General features: G+C 40.4%; 1 protein-coding gene across 6 annotated transcripts in view; it reads left to right on the top strand.

Annotated features, from left to right (window-relative positions):
- The window catches only part of swap70b (switching B cell complex subunit SWAP70b), a 91,257-nt gene that overhangs the window by 22,160 nt on the left and 43,793 nt on the right, over positions 1-25,304 (top strand). For all 6 annotated transcript variants that reach the window (XM_069900127.1, XM_069900116.1, XM_069900137.1 and 3 more), the window contains one exon: positions 17,480-17,626. In XM_069900127.1, coding sequence (XP_069756228.1) covers positions 17,480-17,626 — 147 coding nt within the window. The remainder of the gene's footprint in view (positions 1-17,479; positions 17,627-25,304) is intronic.

The following is a 25,304-nucleotide window of genomic DNA, read 5'->3' as shown; positions in this document are numbered from 1 at the left end:
GATGAGTCCCTGATTGAGTTTGCTGTTGAGGAGTCTGATAGTGGAGGGGAAGCACCTATTCCTGAAACTGGTGGTGCAAGTCTTGTGGCACCGCTACCTCTTTCCTGTTGGTAGCAGCGAGTACAGATTGTGTGCCGGGTGATATGGACCCTTGATGATTGCTGCTGTTCTCCGACAATGGTGTTCTCGTGTTCTTGATGGTGGAACAGGTTTTTACCTGTAATGTCCTGGGCTGTGTCCACTGCCTTTTGCAGGGCTTTATGCACAAGGATATTGATGACCCCAAACCAGATGGTGATGCAGCCAATCAGCACAATTTCCACCACAAATCTGTAGAAATTTGCCAGGGTTTCTGATACCAAACCTCTGTAAACTCCTGAGGACGTAAAGGCACTGACGTGCTTTCTTCATGATGCCTCCAACCCTTTCAACTCATCATGGTAGCCAACAGACCTTGAATTTGGTACTTCAACAAGAAAAAGTCAATGAATGTCAGGGTGATCTTTTTGATGTTGCCATTGCAAACCTGTGAATAAAGAGCTGATGAAGTCAACCACTTGGTCCCCTAAACCTGCTCTACCATTGAACAAGTTTGTGACTGATCTGTGCATTCTTGTCTGCCTATTTTTAAACCTTTCATCCCATCTTACTGCCTTCAACAATAAATCTAATTCTGGTTTGAGAATTTGCAATACTCCAAGCCCAATGAGAGAATAAATTTCTCCTCATTTTGTGTTTTTAAACAGTGACCTCGATGTTCTGAAGAGAGGTCAACCAATGGTTCACAAGAGCTGGTGAGGGGACAATTTGAACAAGTTTGAGGGAAGCTAAGATGGGGTGGGGGGGGGGATTTTTGAGAGAGGTTGTCCCACAATGTCTCCATATACACACTGTCCACAACCCTCTGGATCTTGTGCTTTAAACAAGTCCCCACTTGCTCATCCAAATGCCAATAGTTAGAAGCCTAACCTGTCTACCCTTTCCTCATGAAGCAATCTGCCCATTCCAGGTAATAGGCTAGTAAACATTCTCTGATCTGCTTTCAACTTCCTAAAATAAGGAGACCAATACATAGTGCTTCAGATATGGTCTCACTAACTCCTTGTATAATTGAAACATAATACCCCACCAATTCCCCTAACCATAAATAATTAGCTTTTATAATTATTTACTGTTGCCCCCAGGGAGCTGGCAAATATCCTCTCCCTCTTTATCTTGAACACCAAAAAAAAATATGAATCTAATTTTGTTGCGTTGCGTCCTTTTGAAGGCCATTGAGGTGAGATTCTGCTTTATACGCATTCGGTCATAATCCTCAGCCGGCACATACCCTAAACATCTGAGCCCATGGTTCCTCTTGTACTAAGCAGGATATTGCAAGGTCAACACTTCATTAACTATGCTGCCGTTCATTTCATAAGTATTTCCCCCCCTTCCTTTTTCCACTAACGTCTTCATTAGTGTCCTGATCTATCTGAGGACACTTGTCACCCTCTGAGGGCTCCTGTCCATTGTTTGTGCCAGCCTGAATGACTGGTACTGTCTTCTGACGAGAGCGGGAAGTCTCACTGCTAAGCTGGTCCACTTGTAACAGTATTATCGCCGTGATCTTTCAGTGAGCTTTAAATCGAGAACGAGAAATTTACTTTGCTTTTAAAAAGATTCCAGGAGTGGACTATTTTTGTGCACTAAGTGAATGAGGGTGTGACCGTGTTTGGTCCACCATTCATGCTGACCGATTTTTAATTTTTTTACTTTTTTGTTCTCAGGAAATGCACAAGTAATGCTTCTTCTAAATCTGTGATTGCCAATATTTTTTCAAAAGAACTTTTATCGCTGCTATAAATATAAAAACATTGAGTCACAACAGAGGAAGTAGCCGACGTAATCTACAACTCTGGTCACCTGATGCAGTAGAGAGTGGATTGTGGTCTGTGTTCCAGGTTCCATTATTTTAATCACATCAGGAAGTGAGATTAGTTGTCTGTAAGAATGTGTATCCACTTTGGAAAGGTCTTATTAATGGTGCTGCAATCAGATATACCCAGAAAGTACCTAGAACAGTACAACACAGGAGGAGGGTCTTCATTCCAGGATGTTGGTACCAACCATGATGCCAAATTAAACTCATCCAGTCTGCCTAACACAATCCATATCCTGCTATTCCCTGCATGTTCACAAGCCTGTTGAAATGCTGCTTAAATTGCATCTGCTTAAACCACACACTCCTGGTGACATGTTTTAGGCACTTTGCTTTTTTAAAAAAACCCCACATCTCAATGCTCCACCCCGAACTTTGCTGTCCCCAAACCCTCACCTTAAAGCCATTCCTCTAGTGTTCAAAATTTCCATCATGGGGAAAAGACTGTGACCATCTGCTCTATCAAGCTTCTATCATGTCTCGCTTCAGTCTCCAATGCTCCAGAGAAAACAATCAAGTTTGTTCAATACATTATGAGATTACTTGTCAAGTTATTAGAGAAAATTTGAATACATTTCCTGATCTGACCTCATCACATTTCAGAATTTCACATAGATTATAATGGGAACAAGATAGATTTAAGTACAATGTCTCAAAGCAGAGTGTATTTACAATTTCAGTCGGAAAGACATATTAACACATTTATTCTCATTTTGACCACGTAAAGTTTGCAGTTTATTGTTTAAATCTAGATATTTGGGTTTGACGTGTAATTGGGTTTCAACAGAGCTGACTCTCTGGATTGTTGGGTGAAATATTTGACTCCTTTGGTGTCAAAATGCTGACGGATTTTTTTAAAGCATCCAATTATGATGTAGTCTTTTAAAGGAAATTCTTCAGAGGAAATAAATTCAAAAGTAAATCTCTGCATGCTGAATGAAAGTGAAATTCTCTCCTTTACTGTTCAAATGAGCAATATCTGGTCCTTTTATTTGAAAGAACTGCCCCAAAAAATTGTCAATAACTTACTTTTTCTTTGCTTTTACCAAATTTCTCAATATCTTGGGACATTTTATAAATGTAAAGGAAATGTAAGAATGCAAGTTAATGATATTGGAAGATTAACTAAAGAAGGCTTGTTAAGTTTGAAAGTTTACCTTTTGAGTTCAGTAGTCACAGAATTACATTATTTAAATGTTCTTGTGGTGAGAACTGTCCCTGATTGCAAAATACCAAATTATACAGTGTACTGAGGAAAATACTTCCTTGTTCTCTTTAAGGGTAGGTCAATTACTCACATTTACCGGTGTGCTCATGAAATATTTTGAAGGCTGATGTTAAATTGTTAGCTTTGTGTGACCAATGGTAGGCAGAGTAACAGCCAAACCATAATCATAATCCCCTGAGGTTTACACAAGATGGGGGCTGGCAGAGCTCCGACTTCCCCAGTGGAAACAATTATTTGAGATACTGATGTGGTTGCAATGATTTTTCCCAAAATATTAACAATGGATGCACACCCCCATTTTCAAACCCCTTTACTATATTATGGTTGTTCATCTGTCCTTGAATGGCTTTTGGTCTTCTGAATAACGTTGCCATTTATAAACCAGAGGAATTCCTTTGCCATGGCTGACTGGGTGTGTTGCTATTTCCGCTTTTCAGGCAGAGATAGCAGAACTTGCTTGTTTAGCAATTTTCTAGATTCAGCTCTCTCTCATTATCCTTCAGGAACTTGATGACCCGACTTTAATACAAGTCACAGAAACAAACTCTGCAAATGCACTTTTTACTTTGAAACATAGTGCAGTAAAATTCCTGTGATCTGGAATTCAAGCAAGCAGTAAAAAAATCGTGGAAAATAAATAGGTAAAAAATACAAAAGTTTAAAATTGATGCCCCCTCGCAGTTAGTTCACACAACAAGCAAATTCACTTATCCAGCATCTTCCAATCCCGATAAGTGCCAGATACTAGGCATTTTACTGCACTTAATATCCAACATATAACCATTATCTTTTCAAGGAACAGGAATAAATTCTGAAATGTCATGAGTTCAAATCAGGAAATTTATGGAAAAGGTCTGTTCATATGCAATTGATAATTGCTCACTTCTGGGAACAACTTTGGGCTACAATTCATTTACCATAATAAGGTTATTGTATACATTTCGGAACTTAAATTTATCACTGTTCCAGAATTTTTCTAAAAGTTTTGCAGACACAAAATTGTAGAAGATAAAGATGTAGTCTGTGTCATCCCACATTTGTGTTCTCACCTCTTCTTGCTGACATCAATGGGTTTATCTGATGTTATCTTTTTGTATTCCAAGGTATCCCTCCAATTTATTATACTTCATAACAAAACTTAAATGATTTGTTTGCTGACAATAGTTTCCCTGAGTTGAAGTCATAAGACATAGGATGAAATAGGCTATTCAGTCTATTGAGTTTGCCCCGCAATTTAATCATGATCTGATCTATTTCTCCACTCACCCACACTCCCTGGCCTTCTTCCCATTACTTTTGTATCAATCACTGCCTCAAATACCCCCTACAACTTGGCCTCTACAACCACCTGTGCCAACAAATTCCAAAGATTTACCACAGTCTGGCTGAAGAAATTCCAAGAAATTTCTGTTCTAAACAGACACCCTTTAACCCTGAAGTTGTGCCTTCTTGTTCTAGACATCCCATCATGGGAAACAACCTTTCTACATCTACTCTGTCCACACCTTTCAACATTCAAAATATTTCAATGACCCCCCCCCCCCCTCCCAATTCTCCTAAATTCCAACTTTTGGAAGAGGGAAGGGGAGGTGGAAGTGTTGGCGATTGAGGGGGGTGGGGTTCAGCTATTTTCCTTGATCTGCTTTGCAGGAGAGCCTGGGGATACCAAATCAGCGCAACCAGCAAATGATCAGGATCGCTGTTCATAATGATGCAAGTCTAGGGGTGAGAAGAGCATTTGAGGGAGGCAAGTGAATTGAGAAAGTGGCTATTGGTGAGGTTTGTCATCATGGCTGCGATCTCTTCATTACAGGCTCTTCTGACTAAAACCTGGTGCTTCTGCTCAGAGCTGTCATCAACAAAAATTTGGTACTTTTCCAATGAAGGTGAAAGATACAAAATTCAGTTGATTACTGATCCCATATTATAAGATTATAAGATACAGGAGCAGAATTAGGCCATTCAGCCTATTGAGTCTGTTCTGCTATTCAAATCCTGGGTGATGTATTTTTCCTTTCAACCTTCTTTTTCTTGTCTTCTCCTCAGACCCCCTTACTAATCAAGGACCTATCAATCCACTTTAAATACATCCAATGATTTGGCCTTCACAGCTGTCTGTGGCAACAAATTCCACAGATTCATCACCCTCTGACTGAAGACTTTTCTCATTGACTGTGTTCTGTGGGGATGCCCTTCAATTCCGAGGCAGTGCCCTCTGGTCCTAGACTCTCCCACTAATATCTTCTTCATATCCCCGCTCTCCAGCCCTTTCAATATTTTGTGATATACTCCCCATATCCTTCTAAAAATCCAACAAGAATGGGCCCAGAGCCATCGTACACACTCCTCATGCATTCACCCTCTAATCCCGGGATCATTCTCCTCTGGACCCTCTTCCATGCCAGTTCATCTTTCCTTTGTCATGGGGCCAAAAACTGCTTGCAATACTCCAATCAATGCCTTGTAAAGCCTCAGCATTACATCTTTGCTTTTATATACTAGTCCTCTCCAATTGAATGCTAACATTTCATTTGACTTCCATACTGCAAATTCAACTTGCAAGTTAACTTTCAGGGAATCCTGCACTTAGGCTCCCAAGTTCCTTTGGACTTTAACTTTCTGAATTTTTTTTCCCTCATTTAGAAAATAATGTCCTTTAATTCTTCTACCAAAATGCATGACCATACAGTTCCCTATGCTGTCTTTCATCTGCCGCTTATTTGCCCATTCTCCCAACCTCTCCTATACCCTCTGCAGACTTCCTGCTTCTTCAACATGATGTCTCTTACTCTAGCCTAGTATAATCTGCAAACTTGGTCACAGGCATCATCTAAATTCACTGTGAAGAGTATCAGACCCCACAGCAACCCCTCGGAACATGTGTAGTCACTGACAGTCAGCCAGAAATGGCTCCCTTTACTCCCACTCTTTGCCTCCACCAGTCATCTAATCTTCTATCCATGTTTGTACCTTTCCCGTAATATCATCAACTCCTACCTCATTTAGCAGCCTTGTGCGCGGAACCTTGTCAAAGGGCATCTGAAAATTCATACTCACTCCCCTTTATCTTGCACATTTTTTCCTCAAAAAATTCCAATAGATTTGTCAAGCAACATCTCTCCTGAAGATAACCACGTTGACCTCAGCCTATTTAATCTTGTGGTTTCATATTCTCTGAAACCTTGTCCTTATTAATGGACTCTTGAATTTTGCTTACCACTGAAGTCAGGATGGCCAGCTTATAGTTTCAAGTCTTTTGCCTCTCTGGCTTCTTAATGAATGGGGTGACATTTGCAATTTTCTAGTCCTCTGGGACCATTTCTGACTCTAGCAATTGCTGATGTATTCATAATCTCTTCAGTTACTTCTTTCAGAACCTCGGGCTGCAGTCCATCAGATCCAGCTGATATACACCTTTATTACCTTCAGTTTGCCAAGCACCTTCTTAGTAATAGTGACTGTGCCCAGTCCTGCTCCCTGACTCTCTTGAATTTCTGGAATGTTGCTGGTATCTTCTGCAGTGAAGACTGATGCAAAGATCTATTCAGTACATCTACCATTACTTTGTTCTCTGTTGAAACTTCTCCAGTGTCATTTTCAAGTGATCTCATGTCCACTCCTGTCTCTCATTTACTCTTTATATATCTGAAAAATGTTTTTGGTATCCTCTTTTATGGTACTGGCTAACTTCATTTTGTATTTTAACTTTTCTCCCTTTCCTGCTTCTTCAGTTGCCATCTGTTGGTTTTTAAAAGCTAGCCAATCCTCCAGTTTCCCGTTCATTTTTGCAAGACTGAATGCCCTTTGCTTTCATGCGGTCTGTCATTTTCTTTGTCAGCCACAATTGCCTAAACCTCCCTTCAGAATGCTGCTGCTTCTTTGGGATGAATCAATCCTGTGTCTTCCGAATTATTCCCAGAAGCTCCAGCTATTGCTGCTCCACTGTCCTCCCTGCTGGGGTTTGCTTCCAAATCAACTGTGGCTAGCTCTTCTCTTACACCACTGTCGTTACCTTTGCTCAGTTTTAATACAGACAGATCTGATTTTACCTTTCTTCCCACCTCCCTTAGGCTGCAGAATGAATTTTGTCATCTTAGGGTCACTGCCTCTTCAGAGTTCTTTTACCTTAAGCTTTCTAATCAAGTCTGGTTCATTGCACTGTACCAAGTCCAGAATGGCCTTTCTCCCGTGGGCTCCAGCACAAGCTGCTTTAAAATGGCATTCCACAATTCCTTTTCTGGGAATCCTCATGATATTTTGCATTCAATCTGCATATTTAATTGGGCTTTGATGTCAGAGTCCAGCATGGATACACAATTCTCAAATCCACTGGCACTGTTCTCGAGAGTCCCCGGAAATGTGTTGCTGGACCGATGACTGATAATTGTTGCAATCTGCTTGGCACTTTTGATTTCAAGGAGAAAACCCAGCTCGAGAGGATTGGGTTTATACAAAGTAACTCAAGTCATGGTAACATCCTGGTGAAATTCTTCTGCATCCTTTCTAGTTTAGTGACTCTCTTTCTGTAGCTGGGCAAACAGAACTGTATGTACCCCATTAATACCACTGGAGACTCTGGGTCTGCAAATTACACTGGACAATTTTTTCAAAAAGTTTGTTTCAAAGATGAACACAAAGATAATTTCAGATTTTCCATATCATATAGGAAGTTGAAGAAACAGTAAAATAACTTTTATTAAATTTAGCATGTTTAATTGCATAATGATGCTGACATGTTGCATTCGTTCAACTGACCTAAAAATGTTCTGCCGCTGATTTTCATTTGTACTCATCATCTGATGCCTCTTGTGTCATTGTCCAACAATAGTCGACCAGCATTGCTGGATTCCAGTTTGCCCTGATACAGCTTTTCAAAGGTTGCAATGTCCTGTTCAACTCCTTTCACCCTGTTCAACTCTGCACCAAGATCAGCAGGGAAGAAGCATAAAATGAGTGATCAATGACACATTGCATTTCATGGTTTTATATGCTTGAAGTAGACATAAAATATGACAGGAAATCACAGAAATAGACTATATCTGAAAAAACAGAATGTGATAAGAAATTTTTGAAGTGATTTTCATGATCAGCAGTCCAAAATCCATAAATTCACCAAAAGGTGCTCATGAAGCAAAATCTTTGTGGTCAGTGTTAGATATTTTAAAATATCTACAGGAAAATCCCCTAATCCAGAATTCAAGAAACTGGCAAAAAAAATGCAGAAAATGAATAGATAAAATGAGAGTTTAGAATTGGCATCCCTTAGCAGTCAGTCTGCCAATCCACGCAGCACATAATCTCAAGCAACCAGAAAATTCACATATCTGGCACTGGGAGTTTTGCTGCATTTTGCTTCAGTTTAATATTTTTAATTTATTTTAGTTAACTTCCTTTAAAGGTATATTTTAAAATTATTCCCTGAATATTAATACTGTCATTTCCACATATCTCTCAACTCCAGAGGTATTAAAAAGTCCAATGCAATGACGGTTGAAAGGCTCTAACCCCAGCTTCGCCCTTTGTTAAGATGTGCCAGTGTTTGGGTGGGAAACGACAATGCCCACCGCACTGCTGTCTAAAGGTCACAGCGCATGTGTGTGTTTCCAGGGTTTTGTTGTTTTAACTACAGTGCAACTCCGATTATCCTCATTTATCCAAAAATTTTTCAGAGCCAAACTGACCCGGGACCTTGGTCTCCCAGCAGCGACAGCAGCAGGAACCTCGGGCTCCTGGCAGTAGAGGGGCCCCTTGGGCTCCCAGCACAAATAGCCCCTCGGTGGGGAAGTGTTGGTGATCAGCGGTGGCCAGGATTTAAAAAAATGAGAATTAAACATTATTTTCGTGCTTAAGAAGCCTTACCTTGTTGTTTGTTGTTGTTTAAATAGCTACTGGGCTGTTTTTAAAAAATGATTAGTTCTCCAAAAAAATTTTTTTTTAATCTGAAGTGAGCCTGGTCCTGACCATTTCGGATAATTGGAGTTGCACTGTACTTTAAGAACTTTAGATGTTTTAGAGGCATTTTGAATATTTAATTTTTTTTTAGTAGTCTTGAAGGAATATCAGACATTTGGCCATTCAATTTCCTTACTTTTGAAAGCAGGAAGCCTGGATTTTGGGGCTTTGTCAGTCTCAAGTCAGCACTGGGTCGAGTCTGCAACTGCTGCCCCTAACGGCATTGTGATTAGTTCAACTGATCAGTTGTGCTAAAAGGCATATGATAGTCTGCTTGTACATGGTGGGCCAAAAGGCCTGATAATCCTTTAGCCAAGAAGAATTGGGATATGTGGGTGGATTTTGAGCTTTGTGAGAGGTGACATAATGGAAGAGGTCTAACATGGGGAGACAGGGTGTGTCATTTTGAGAAGGACTTTTCCTGTGTTTGGGATATTGATGTGAATGAATCTGGGAATGTTTGGTTGTGGTCTGCCTGGAGCTTGCCAAGTGTTCTGATGGTTGGTGAGAAATTTGTGGAATAGGGTAAACAGAATTTCAGTGCAATCAGGTCAGGTATGGAGCATAGTGGATTGAGAAAAGTAGTTTGATACTTGGGATCAGACGTTTTGATCTGTTGAAACTGTATAGTTTTGGGCCACCTGAATATTGATGGTCTGAGTACCAGCAATGTTGTTGGCGTTTACAATTTGAAGAAGGAAGATTTTAAGGCTTCACAAGTTCCCTCTTGCAAGCAAATGAACTGTGGTGGATCTGTGTTCAGATCTTGTGGCATGGGCATTCACCACAAAGAGTGTTCCATAACTGGAAATTTGCTCAAACCCACTGTATCCATGCTTATAAAAGCACTGTTCATTTTAGCTGTGGTTTGAAATGAGCTTTCACTTTTTCCAAAATGATAACTTTAGCAATGGAGCAAACTTGGGAAGAAAGGACTCTTGGACTATGTGATGGAGATTTATGGATGCACATGTAGAAGTTGAGAGTTTTGATCGGGGTGGGGGGGGAATAAAAACTCCTGGAGATATTTTGCAAGGTAAAACATGATCGAATTTGGCTTCAACGGGATTTGAGCAGTTTTGGAGGGTATGGCAATATTCATCAATTCTAGGGTGATAGTTCCTGAACAGTGAAACAGATGTTTATGTATCATGGTTAATTTTTAAAAATTTTAGACATACAGCACAGTAACAGGCCTTTTGGCCCTTGTCCCTGTACTGCCCAATTACACCCAATTGACCAACGAGTCGATACATTTTGAAGGGAGGGAGGACACCAGAGCATCTAGAGGTTTTGCCTCTTTAGGCAAAGGTAATTCTGACTTCAAATCCCCGAGCTCGGCTCACCCAGCCGTCAGTACCTGGAAAGGGCTCCAGCTATGGGCAAATAGCACATGTCAGTCTGGCAGCAGGGGCAGGAAACAAGTTTCCATAGCTGCAGCAACAAACTCGGTGAGCGAAGGATCCGTCAGGACAACGGCCAGCGAGCATGGTCTTGAAACAGACCACTGCGGGACAATCCCACGTCACTCTGGCTGCCGCGCCTCGTACTCTGCCAGGTTTAGTGGTGTGGGACCCAGAGGGAGGCGTTTGTCCTGGCAAGCACTCGCCTCCCAAGTCCTTGCCCCGGCACACAATGCCTAAAGCTGTAAAGCTCAAAGGCACCGTGTTCATCTTTGCTTGCATGGATGGAGTTTCTGATCATAAATATATGTGTGAATGAGATGATTTTATGAAACCCTTCTCCATAATGTTTACATTGTAGGATTTTTTTTGCCAGGTCCTTTTGGTGATAATATTCACCATTTCCGTCTGGGATGAAAGAAATATCATTTGTATTTCCTTGCTCCTGATCAGAATTTTTGAATTAAGGGTTTGAAGAAAAGGAATTCAAGATTGAGAGTAGTTATTAAAATCAGAGCTATTAAGGCTGGAAGATTCTGAATAAGATAATTTGCCAGAGGAGAATTGGAGATGAGACTGTTATGTGGTTTTGTCCTTACTCAGAGATCTTGCCACATGAGGTGAACAAAATGGCACTGCTAAGTTACACAAATACTGTAAAGCCATTGCTCACCATTGTCCCATCCCGTAAAATAATTAAACTGCCTAATTTCCTTCTGCTAGATCACAGGCAGCAAAAGACCATCTTTTTTTACATTTTCCTCTTAAATCTTATCATTTATTCTCTAAACTCTTTGACACATTTAAATTCTGGTGACAAGGTTAGTCTGGTGGTTAGCGCAACGCTGTTGCAGCGCCAGTGACCGGGTTTAAATCTGGCACTGTCTTTAAGGAGTTTGTACATTCTTCCTGTGTCTGCATGGGTTTCATCCTGGTGCTCTGGTTTCTCCCCATCCTTCAAAATGTACCAAATCTTTGGTCAATTGGGTGTAATTGGGCAGTACAGGGACGAGGGCCTGTTACTGTGCTGAATGTCTAAAATTTAAAAAATTTAACCATGGTACATAAACATCTGTTTAACTGTTCAATAGAAAATATGCATTTGTGTGAATATATTTTCAGGTGTGAAATCTGCCACCCAAAACTAGATTTCAGCCCACTGCTAATGTGAAGATGGATGGCTGACTGAATGTAATTATTATGAACTTAAGTTAATTGTACAAATTGAAATTTGTATTCTCTTGAGCTACCCAATGTCCTGTCCAGGAGCACTTGCGCCAACACGCAAGTAGACTGCCTCCAGGCCCTCCATGATAGCCTCTGCTATCCCCGGGTCACAAGCCTGCAACCTCCCCTATTCAGTGGAGGAGATCAGGGAGCTGACCCGTAACTGCTTGGTCTGTGCGGAGTGCAAGTCACACTTCTACCAGCTGGAGAAGGCTCAACTGATCAAGGCCACGACTTCAAAGGCCCCCTCCCCTCCACAAATTGGAACGTGTACTTCCTCAAGATCGTGAATGAGTACTCATGCTTCCCATTCACTATTCCCTGTCCGTATATGACCACGCTCATGGTTATTAAAGCCCTCCATAACCCCTACTCCTTGTTCGGATACCCCAGTTACATTCATAGTGCCATAGTGATTGGGGGTCCTCATTCATGAGAGGAGTTGTGCCAATATTTCTTGACCAAGTAGAACTGCCAGCTACAATCCCTGTGGGAATGGGCAGGTGGAAAGGGAGAATGGCCTTCAAGTAAAAAGGGATGTCCATCTCCCAGTGGCAAGAGGTCCTTCCGGAAGTGCTACATGTCACCAGGTCCTACTGTGTACAGCTACGAACACCACCCCGTGTGAAAAACTGTTCTCCTTCCCCAGGAGGTTGATGTCAAGTGCCAAGCTGTTGGTTTGGTTGATGATTCCAGGGCCAGTGCCTCTCTGCAGGCATATTAGGGACCACAAGGCAGACCCACTGGTTGAGGAAGTGCATCTCCTACATGCAAACCCCCAGTATGGCCATGTGCAGTACTGGCATGGGCAGGAAGATATGGTGTCTGTCTGGGACCTGTCTTGCGCAGGGGCTCTGTAGGCGAAAGTGCACCCAGGAGTCCAAGCCACCAACCAGCTGGTCCCTTGTATCTTGCCAACAAAAAAGTGCTCGAACCCACCCACTACCCCTCATGTCTCTGTTCCCTGCAACCACAAACTGAACCCCAAGCACCCTGAACTGGTTTGGACTAATACAATTGAGCCCCGGACATTCAGCCCGCTATACAGGTCACCATCCTGCAGGAGCAGTCAACTATGCCAGCGGCACTGCAGCGATCACAGCAGCGGATAAAACCACTGGACCAGCTGGAGCTGTGATCTGTAAAAGGCTGTACGAATGGTTACAATGGACTCCGTCGTCCTTCACCCTGCCAGTGAATGTGGTGGAACATGGCATTGCATATATACTGTACAGGCTGGCCTGCCTCCGAATCTATTACTCCTCCCAGTAAGATTCCCCAATAAAAACTGAGCCACCCTCATCTCCTCCCTTCGTATCAGCCTTGGAACCAGGCCAGCAGCATGTGAAGATGTGTCTTTGTTTTAGGTTATTAAAGCCTTTAATCACTCGCTTCGAGTCTGCTGGTGGTTATTGATTGGACTACAATAGTAAATGATTTTAACTTCCCTGGAACTGCTATAGTGTTAAGGGTTTGGATGTGGTGGATTTTGTTTTGAATGTACAGGAAAGTTTGATCCTTCTTGGTGTCTTAAGAAAGCAGCCTCTATCCTCTTGGACCCTGACCACCCAGGCCATGCCCTCTTCACACTGCCACCTTCAGGAAGGAGGTATAGGAGCGTGAAGATGAGCGGCCAATGTTACAAAAACCGTTTCTTCCCTCTGCATGAAGATGGATAAATCCAGCACCTTACCAAATATACATTTGGGCATTGTGGGAAGCAGGGGAAGAAATTACTGGAACTGTGGAAGAGATATTTGTATCAATGTTCATCATGGATGAGCTGCAGGAAGACCTGAGGGCAGCCAACATTGTTCCTTTATTTTAAAACTGGGCAGAAAGAAAAAACTGCATACCAGCGAGCCTGGCACCAGGGATGAGGGAGTTACTGGAATGGATTATGTGAATCACAATCTATAAACACGTGAAAAGGACTCATTAGGAATGGTCAGCAAGGCTTTGTGCATGGGAAATTGTTTCACAAATTTGAGGTTTTTTAGTGAGTCTTCTGGCTATACAGCATGGCAACAGGTCCTTCCACACAACTGGTCCACGCTAACCAAGTAGCCTCTGAGCTCATCATTTGGCTGTATTGCTCAAATCCATTCCTATCAATTTGCCTGTTTAAATGTTTTTTAAAATCTAGTAATACCACTTCCTCTGGCAGCTGCTTCCATATACGCTCCACTTTTAGGTGAAAATGTTGCGCCTCAGTCCCTTTCATTTCTTTCCCCATTCAGTGTGAACCAGTGGTTTTCAAACATTTTCTTTCCATTCATGTACCACTTTAAGTAATCCCTATGCCATTGGTGCTCTGTGATTAGTAAGGGATTACTTAAGGTGGTATGTGAGTGGGAAGGGAAGGTTGAGAATCACGGCTTTGAGAATCACTGCTCTAGACCTGATTGTTACTAAAATATTTTGCTTGAGAGAAATTGTCATTTCCTTTGGAGTTATGAAACCATGCACATAATGAGTCAATTAAGTATGATTAAAACAGTGGTTTTCAAACTTTTTCTTTCCACCCACATACCACCTTAAGCAATCCCTAACTAATCACAGAGCACCAATGGCTTAGGGAATACTTAAAGTGGTATACGAGAGGAAAGAAAAAGTTTGAAAACCTATGCCTTAGACCATCTTACACTATTCCCCTCATGATTTTGAATAATTCTGCATCACCATTTCCCTTCCTATACTCCAGGGGAAAGGGTTCTTGCCTATCCAATCTCTCTTTAAAGCTCAAGTCTCTAATCCCAGTTAACTCATGTATCTTTTTGCACCATTTCCAGTTTGTGACAACCTTGCTGCGTCAAAGTGACCAGAACTGCACACAGTATTCTAAATGTGGGCTTATGTTATGTTATTAATAGTTTAAATAAAAATACTATTATTTTGAATTTACCATTGTCTGGTGAATTTTCCACTGCTGTCCTTTTAGTCCCAAAAATAATTAAAAGGGTTGTTAGTTCATAACAATACACTGTTTGACCTGTTGAGTTTCTCCAGCATTGTGTATTTACATGGTTAGGAAAGCTTTAGAGGTATATGTTCCAAATTCATGGAAATGGGACAAGCTTCGTTGTGTGACTTGTACCGCATGAATGAGATGCACTGAAGGGCATGTTTCTTGCTGATTAATTCTGTGGCTTTCTGGCTCTGCATGAAGCCTATACTGCCAGATTAGTCATATTTTGAGTGTGATGAATTTGTGCCATTTCAAGAAAGGTCTTTGCATGGGCATGGGTAGGCATTCTCTACAAAACTTTATGTATAAAATGACACTGAAGACAACAAGCATCCAAAGGGAACTAATTGAGTGATGTTTCCTTATTTTGTTTATGTCCTGTTACCTGTGATCTAAAAACATGAAATGATAATACCATGTAAACAAAGATGCTTTCTGCTGGGTATTTTGGTGTGTTTATTGTCATGTACTGAAATTCTTGCTGCAGAGGAACAAGAATTTTCCCCAAAAAAATGTAGTATAAAAGACAAATATAAAAGACAAATATGTAAGATAAATAATAAATATTCACAGTAATCCTTGTGTTTATTTTAAAAAAAAAAGTGACCTTCAGAAGTTTACTCAATCCTTTTGGGGTGTTGGAGCAGTCCATGATGAGTGTAACAAGAGGAGATTCAATAGACCAGTGGTTCTCAACCTTTTTCTTAACACTCACATATCACCTTAAGTATTTCCTCTGCCAAAGGTGCTCTGTGATTAGTAAGGGATAACCTAAGGTGGCATGTGAGTGGAAAGAAAAGCAGTTTTAATTGTACCTAATTAACTTGTTATGTGCAACGTTTCACAACTCCAAAAGAAATGGGCCAATGACAATTTTTCTCAAGCAAAATATTTCAGTAACAATTGGGTCTAGAGCAATGATTCTCAACCTTCCCTTCCCACCCACCTTAAGCAATCCCTTACTAATCACAGAGCACTTATGGCAGAGGGATTACTTAAAGTGGTATGTGAGTAGAAAGAAAAAGGTTGAGAACCACTGCAATAGACTGATCAGTGTTGGAAAGGGACAGTTCCTGAACCTGGTTTTCAGGTGTCTGTATCTTTTGTAGTCGTGTGAGGAGGTTGTGACCAGGGTGGTGGAGGTCCTTTATTTGGTTGGCTGCCTTCTTGAGGCAGTGCCTCACATGGATATCTGCAATGGGTAGGAGGTCATCAGAGCCTGGGAGAGATCTAGCTATGTATGCTATCTTCTGCAGCCTTTTGTGTCCCTGGGTGCTTGAATTTCCAAATCAGGATGTAATGCAGCTAGTCAGTACACTTTGCACAGTGCACATGTAGAAATTTGATTTGCACTTTTGCGTCTGTCCCTAATTGTGAGTAATTACAAATAAATGATTATGAATCTTGTTAATTGCTTTATCATCTCCTTATGACCTGTTTCCTCCCAAAGATGTGTAGATTGACAGGGAAGTTAGCCACTGAACAATTGCTCTTGTGTCTAGGTGAGTGGCAGAATCTCTGAGTGGAGGCGGGGGGTGTTGATGAAAATATGAGGGGTATAAGATGGGATTAGTGTGGAATTCATGTAGTTGGTGTTTGATCGTGAAGATTCAATGGACTGAAACTCCTGTTACCATGCTGTAGGATACAATGACAGACAGTCTCAAAATCAGCCATTGTGCAACTAGGATATCTTTGGTGATCCAGGGTATGCTCTGACCTTATTGTACTTCTTTCCAGAGGTGGTCTGTGTAGGGGGGCATTGTGTTGTGAGCTGAGTAAACTTTCCTTTGGATATGTTTGATATGACACTTTGAAACCTCCCTTGATTTGGAATCAACATTGAGGATCCATCCACAGGTCTCTCCCTCATTCCTATGTACTTCTGTACTGCCACCTATGGTGGTTCTATCTTGTTGATGGAACAGGATATACCCTGAAGAGTTGGGCATGCTGTGTGCCCACCAATGCCAATATGTTGCTTGACTTCACCATGGAACAATTCTCCAAATTTAGACACTGACCCTCAGATAGTTGTGATGAGGACTCTGCAACTGGATTGGAAATAACTGCTGTGCTCAAATTCATTATCAAGGTTGATACCTTCACATTTGTTTAGCTTTATCTTTTGGCTTGACCATAATGGTATCTTTATAGAGAGTTGCATAATTTTTTAACTTCCAAATTATAAATTGAACTAACTTCCACGCTAATGATGACTAACATGAACACAGATCCAAATGGACAGTAAGTAGTTGTAGTTAAATAGTCTGCACACTGGAGACTTTGGGACTGAACTGGCAGATTCTGTTAACTATTAGATTGTTTTTCTGTTAATACCTGAATACAATTTAGAGTTACACAGTTTAATTATTTTTCTGGTGAACCTGGTCAGTTTAAAGGATTGATTGGAACCAGGGTCCAGATGAGTTTCAGTGGAGCGTGGGAACCAGGGTCCTGATGAGTTTCAGTGGAGCATGGGAACTAAGATCCCGGTGAGTTTTGGAGAGCATGGTAACTAGGGTCCCAGTGAGTTTCATGAGAGCACAGTAACCAGGGTTCTAGTCATTTTCAAGGGTATGCAGGAAACAACACCTGTGATGCAGATGGCAAATTATTGGGATTTCAGAATGATCGAACAGCAAATGATCAGCATTTTTTACTGTCTTTCTTACTAATAACTTGCCCTTTACCACTCTCTTCAGTGCCATTAGATTTAATTGTTATTAATTGTCTTGCATGTTGTTCAAATTAATGCTGATCATTTCTCTTTTCATTAGGGTTATATGTGGAAAAAAGGGCATAAAAGAAAGAACTGGAATGAACGATGGTTTTTGCTGAAACCTGATTCAATTTCCTATTATGTTGGTGAAGATTTGGTGGAGAAGAAAGGAGAGATTTCATTGAACTCAAAATGCTATGTTGAGGTAAATGCTTTAAATTGCCTGTCACAAAAAAAACTCGTGTTGTTTGTGGTGCAACTGTTGTAAATTTTAAAGTTTATTTGGAAATGTTCACATTAGTCACTCAGTTAGTAATAGTTTATCATATCCCACACTGGGAATATCAAAGCAGGAAATGCAAGAATAAATGTTTGAAATACTCCAAGCCATGGCCATAATAATTAGTGGTAATATCTTATTTGCAGCAAGGCAAAACTGGCAAACCAAACCAAATATTTGCTCAAGACATTATTTTAGAAGATCTCTTTTCTAATTAAATCTCTGGGAATGTCTCTGACCAGAACTGACCATATTAAACTGGAAATGCTCAGCAAGAACATCATATCTGAAGAGAAAAACTGATGCAGATCAATGAATTTTCATTCGAGTTGAGCACACCATGCCAACTGCTTTAACATTATTTCCTCCAATACCCAGCTTTCATTTTGTTAAGGATCAAGAGTTGCCTTGATGGGAAGTTAAACGGGACTTCTTTTCTCTTGTACTGTTCCTCTTCAGGTGCAAAAGGCATGGCACAAATATTTTCACCAATGAATGAGTTGCCAGTGCTTCATTATGACAGATGACCAGGTTTTGCAATGTGCCAGCTTTAATAGTATCATCCACCCATACACTACCTTTTCAAATGACGTGTGTCCTGTTTTGTCATTTTAAAATGATAGTCTCTCAGGCAGTCTTTCTTAAGGAGAATTCATGAATTTCTTTTGATGATTTCTCTAAAATATTTTTATTGATTTTAATAGAAAAAATCCTTTATACATGATTTCTAACTGATTACATAATTCAATTCATAATGTATACATATGTAAATTGTAATATAGATTATAACTATCAGGCAACATATCTTGCTCAAACACTCAGATTCTGATGTTAAAGAGAAATAATAAAATAGAATTAAGAATCTCATATCAAGTCTATAAATCTTCATCCTATTCTATAATGTGGTCATTATTAATTGTCTACTGTAGCCTGGTTTTCTCAGGAAAGAATAAAAAAAGAACCCCCCCACCCCCGCCACTAATCCTATTCCTCTTACTAACCAAGGCTAACCTGCGTATAGTAAGTAGATAAGAATTGAATCACAACTCTTGGACATCAGACAGGGAATCCTCTGAGTATTCACACAACTAAATCTTCAAGTTGTGATGGTAATCCATGAATGGGTCCAACCTCTTGTCCAATTCAACCTTGACAACTTTAATGCTATATTTAATTTGATGATCAGATGATTTCAAAGTCCCTTTCACAATAATAAATCCCCATTTGTCCCTGATGGGATTTGAACTTGCATTCAAATCTGACTTGTTCATTTATATTTCCAGATACTTCACCACTGTGTCCTCTTTAGTTTCTTTTATTTTACAGCTGCTAAAATAAGCACATGAAAAAAATACTGTTCTTTAAATTTAAATTTTAGATGTAGTCCTACAGCATGGTAACAGCCCCTTCCGTCTTACGAGCCTGAACCATCCGATTAACCTGCAACCCCAGTACTTTTTGAATGGTGGGAGAAATCCATGCAGACACGGGGAGAATGTACAGGGAGCACCAGATTCTGCATATAACTGTAATTGTTTTGTTAACAACTTGCATGACTCTTGTTATTGAGTGTACTTTGATCTATTAATTATGGTGATGGTCAGTTTGTTCACAGCTCTGCATTCTTGTGTTGGCTCCAAATCTTAAAGTTTTGTATCAAATAGAGAACAAGTGATTCCAAAGCAAAGAAAATATTGAAAGTCTTCATCATGTCAGGAAACATCTGTGATGAGAGAAACATAGTTAATGTTTCATGCCGTTGACCTATCACTGCTTCCAGTGACAGCTCATTGACTTGAATCTGTTTCTGTCTCATTGATGATTCAAGTTTTTTGATACCCTCAGTTGGTGTGCAAGTTCCATTACTGCCTAACTGAATATTCTGGAAAATCATAAACAAGAGTACACTGAGCTATCTGTTGAATTGCTCATCATTTGAGAGGGCTTGGATGAAAAAGATCAAGGCATTTTGCTTGTGCTAAAGCATAGTTATGAAAGAGAGTTGCATCGTATGATGTACTTGATATCATTTGTAAAACAGTTGTTTTCACATATTTCTGGATTAATTGACCTCACATTTGTGTTATCTATCTGAACTATAATTTGGTTATTTGTTTATCTCTCACTGCTTCGACTGGAGATGCTACAGAGGTACTTGTCCTTCTTTCCATCTTGCTTTGTAGCCAATAAAGCAATTTTGGAAGTGTTGCAAAGAAATGTAGTAGCTATTTTGGGTTTTCCTAGGTTCTGCAGATGGGAAGGCGATAAATAGCCTGATCTGTTTAGACCATAATATATAGAAGCAGAAGTAGCCAAAGTCTACACCACCATCATGAACGAATCCATTTACCACTCAACCTGTCTTCTCCCCATAACCTTTGATACCCTAACTATTCAGATACCTATCAATCTCTGCCTTAAATATACCCAATGACTTGACTTTCACAACTGCCTGTGGTAGTAAATTGCAGAGGTTCACCGCTACCTATCAAAAGAAATTCCTCCACGTCTCTGCTTTCAATCTCTCTTCATTCCTTCTTGTCCTCGACTCCCCTACCATGGGAAACAACTTTGGCATATTTACTCTGTCCAGCCCTTTTAACATTCAAAACTCTTCTATGTAGTCCTCCCCCACCCCACCCTCACCTTATTCTTCTGAAGTTCAAGGAGTACATTCCAAGAGTTGTCAAGCATACATCATATACTAATTCCTTCATTGCAGGAATCATTCTTGTGAATATCTCTGAACCCTCTCCAAAGCCGGTATATCCTTTCTTAAATACGGAGCCAAGCACTGCATCCCCATCTCTTAATGAGTCCTCACCAGTACCTTGTAAAGTCTCAACATCACATCCCTGCTCTTTTTCCTATTCCTCCAGATAGGAATGTCAACATTCGCCTTCTTCACCACCGACTCAACCTGGAGGTTAATCTTTAAGGTTTCCTCCATGAGGACTCCCAAGACCCTTTACACCACTGAATCTTGAATTTTCTCCCCATCCAAATAATAGTCTGCAGTTTTATTCCTTCGATCAAAGTGCATAACCATACACTTTCCAATGTTTGATTTCATTTGCCACCTCTTTGCCCATTCTCTTAATCTATCTAAGTCTCTCTGCACCCTCTCTGTTTCCTCAGGACCACTTGCCCCTACCTATCTTTGTATCATATACACACTTAGTCACCATTTATTGTGCAATCTGCAATCCAAATCATTAACATACAACACAAAAGGAAGTGGCCCCAACCGTGACCCCTGTGGGACACCATTGATAATCAGTAGCCAACTCAAATGGGATCCCTTTTTTCCCCCAACTCTTTTTCCTGCTTATCACCCAATGCTCTACCTGTGCTAGTATCTTTCATCTTGTTAAGCAACCTCATGTGCAGCCCCTTGTCAAAGGCCTTTAAAATGTACAACATCCACTGCATGTTCTCAAAAAATTGATGTAGGTTTGACAGGCAAAATTTTCTCTTGAGGAAACTTTGCTTATTTCTTGCATAAACTTCAGTCATTGCTGCTCTGGTGTCCTCCCTACTCATTTGCCTTTCCAATCAACTCTGGCCATTTCCTGTCTCATACCTCTGTTGTCCTCTTTACTGACCATCTGATTTTAGTTTCTCCCTAACCATTACACAGGGCGAATTCTGTCATTTTATGATCTCTGCCTCCTAAGGGTTCCCTTACCTTCAACTCCCTTATCAACTACACAACACCCAGAATTGCCAGTTCCCTGGTCAGCTCAGCTGAAAGCTGTTCTAAAAGGCCATCCTGAAGTAATTCGATAAATTCCTTCTCTTGGGATTCAGCACCACCCTGGTTTAACCAATCAACCTGTGTATTGAAATTCCCCATGACCATTGTAACATTGCCCTTTTTGCATGCCTTCCTTCTCTCTCTCTTTCTGCAGTTTGCACACCACATCCTGGCTACTGTATGGAGGCCAACTCCCATCAGAGTCTTTTTACCCTTGGAGTTTCTTAATTCCATCCATGGGGTTTCTATATCATCTGATCCAATGTCTCCTCTCTCCAAAGATTTAATTCCATTTTTAAGCAGAAGAACCAATCCACCCCCTCTGCTTACCTTCCTGCCTGTCCCAAGCACTGTGTATCTACAGATATTTAGTTGCCAGCTGTGATCTTCTTTCAGCAACAATGTCATACCTGCCAAGTTCCAGCTGCGATACCAGATCGTCAACCTCGTTTCTTCTATGGTGGCCATTTAAATACAAATCTTTCAGTGCCGTATTCATCACCCCTTTGAATTTTATTTCCAAAGTACCCCATTAAATCCTTAAACTTGCGCTTGCAATTTTGCCATATTGACTTTCCTCACAATCTCGTTATCCACTGTATCCACTTGAGTATCTTCTGCCGTGTTCACTGCTCTCTTATTCTGGTTCCCAACTCCCTGTCAAATTAGTTTAAACCCTTCCCCACAACTCAGCCACCCGCCTGGATGTTGGTTCCTTTCCTGTTTATTGATGCAAGTCTGAACTTTGATGAGGGAAGGACCCCTTCCATTCAAAATAGTAGCACAAAATCTTTTATCCCTGTCTAGTAGATCGCAAATGTTGGATGAGGCAACATTTTTTTGATTCCACACTGAAGTGGAAATTTGGGCTACAGTTACACTGAATTTTAGCCTGAATGCAACTTTTCAACACAGGGATGTATGACAATTACACTTTATTCTGCTGAAAAGATAGGCTTTTTTAGTTCCTTGTAATTTTGGAAGACTTCTGCTTTGGTATGAACAGGGCGAATTCTGTACGTCAGAGATCAGCAAGTTTTCTTTGCGACTTGATTGCCAGGCTGTTTAAGGATGTTTTCCCAATTCAGCAGTGTGGTTTGGGGTTACTGTTAAAATGCTGCGTTCTTTTGTCTGTACTTTGTACAGTAACAGAATAACGTTTATATCTGGTTTTCCCAGATATGCCCCTGTATGTTTTACACCTGTTCTCTGAGATCAGCCCTAATCTGGGGTAAAACTAGGATAGATTCACAGAATTTCATGTCAGGAAATTTTTAAAAGTTTATTAAGGTTGAGCAAATGGCTCAAATACTATTAGTACAGGGTGTTAAATGATGACATTTAAATATGAATGAACTACAAACTCTTTGCTCATCATTAAGATCTCCGGATGACTTTGACGCTGAACTGTACTGATGACATAATTCACAGACACTTTTCTCTAACTCTGTACAGGTGATCAACTATTCCACAGTTGCTGTGCATTCTTTAATTTTAAATATCATTCACACTTTAACTCTGGGTGATTTTGTACATAACTCACCCTGGCGATCACATGGAATGTCCTCGGCACTCCTGTTTGCAAGGTGCCAATACAGAAATCAAACGTATGGCAATTTGACTTATGCATTGCAAAAGTTCATAAATGGCTTTACTCTGATATTGATTTAGATTTTTTAACCACTTCCCAAAGCCTGTTGGAACAGAACAAGGCATATGGATGTTGTCTGGGTGATTTGCAAATTTTTTGTGTCAGCGCCATTGTAAAGACAGAAGATTCTTAAGCTGGTTCTTCAGAATTTTCTCTCTTCTTGTAGCTTGTTTGAAAGTTCAGCACAGACTCCTTTGGCTCTTCATGTTTTAGATTCTGGCATTCAATTTTTGGCAACAGTTAGTGTAGGTTTACCATGAGTTGAACACGTTTTCTGCAGTTTTTGGGCGCAGGAGTCCATCCCCAAGTGACGATTGTCCCGATTTCAAAGAGAATCAGTCATTTTAGGCCAATTTCTCCTATTCTTCTTGAGTCAGATCCTCACACCTAAATGTTTATTTTCTTCTTCTATGGTAATTGCATTGATTGTAATTCAATTGACAGTGATCACTGGGAACCAATCCATGAGATGCCCATCTTAACTGAGGAATAACCTCTGCTGTCATCCTCAATTCCACATCAAAGATTAATCCTGATGTTTAGTCTGGTGGGCCAACTTTAATTTTGTCTTCGTATTGATGCCCATTATACACCCCATGATGTCAAGATTTGGCTACTTTAGTCAGATTTGAGCAATTTACTCTATCAGGTTTAAATTAGGGAACACATTGAACTTTTAATACTTGTGGCGGTGGTTGTAAGATGTTGCATTCTATCTATACTACTTGAATGTTGAGTGTGTAACTCAGTATGTCAGATTATTTCCACACGTAAAAGTGTTTTGCAATTAAAGGGTTTATTCCCTAGAAAGTGAAATCTCCCTGATGCTTCTACAATTTACCCTCCTTATTTGGAGTACTGTGTAAAGTTTTGGACCCCTTATCTTAGAAGGGATGTACTGGTGTTGGAGAAAGTTCAGAGAAGATTTACGAAGGGTTTACATACGAGGAGCATTTATCAGGTCTTGGGCTGCCTTCATTGGAGTATAGAAGAATGAGAGGGGATCTCATAGAAACATTTTGAATGCTGAAAGGATTGGGCAGAGAAGGTGTGAATAGCATGTTTCCCTTGGTGGATGAGTCCAGGACAAGAGGGCACAGTCTTAGAATTAGAGGGTACCCATTTAAAACAAATAAGAGGAGAAATATCTTTGGGGGAGTTTAAGGAGGAGATTGATAGGTTTCTAGTCAGCGAATGTGGGAAAAGGCTGGAAATTGGAACTAGATGTAAGAATGGTTTAGCTCAATGGTTTTCAAACTGCCCCCCCCCCCCCCCAAACTCACATTCCAACTTAAGCAATCCCTATGTCATAAGTGCTTTGTGATTAGTAAGGGATTGCTTAAGGTGGAATGTGAATGGGAAGGGAAGGTTGAGAATCACTGCTCAAGACCCAATTGTTACTGAAATATTTTGCTTGAGAAAAATTGTCATTGGCTCATTTCCTTTGGAGTTATGAAACCGTGCACATAACGAGTCAATTAGGTACCATCAAAACAGTGGTTTTCAAACTTTTTCTTTCCACTCACATACCACCTTAAGCCATCCCTTACTCATCACAGAGAACATAGCATAGGGATGGCTTAAGGTGGAATGTGAGTTTAAAAACTATTGGTTTAGCTCATGGTGGAGTGGCAGAGAAGGCTTGATGGGCTGAATGACCTACTTCTGTTCCTATATCTTGTGATCTTCCAGGGAATCTACAGCAATCCTTCAAGGTAGAGGCTAGAGAGACAGATAACCATTTTCCTTGCTTGCTGACATAACGAGGTCAGTGGAAAGCTATCTGTCCATTCGCTTGCAAAGTTATTGGAAACTGTCCAAAGTTATTGTTGGTTATTGTTTAGGTTCCATTTACTGCACTGGATACTTTCCACTTTAAAAACGGAATATCAACAGTAGTTTGGAGTCATAAAAGAAGTCCCAATATGGACTAAAATTGCGTCATTAGCAAGATCATCATATCTCTGTGTAATTCACTGCTGAGCTTTAATTATTTTAATTAAAATAACCTCACATCAGGTAACATATCATAACCTTTCTCTTGTGTTATAAATCAATCATCAATTTATTGAGGTATATTTTTCCTCCTCCAACCTTTGTAAATGATGGAGAGTTTGTATCAACAAGCAATTATTGCACATTATCCACAATTCATTCTGGGCTGCATGAATTTGGCACTTTGACCTTCTTTTATG

This window comes from Narcine bancroftii, chromosome 1, assembly GCF_036971445.1.
Source record: "Narcine bancroftii isolate sNarBan1 chromosome 1, sNarBan1.hap1, whole genome shotgun sequence".
In the NCBI taxonomy this organism is placed as follows: Eukaryota; Metazoa; Chordata; class Chondrichthyes; order Torpediniformes; family Narcinidae; genus Narcine; species Narcine bancroftii.
The sequence above is the reverse complement of the archived record's forward strand: the minus strand, read 5'-3'. Positions and strand labels throughout refer to the sequence as shown.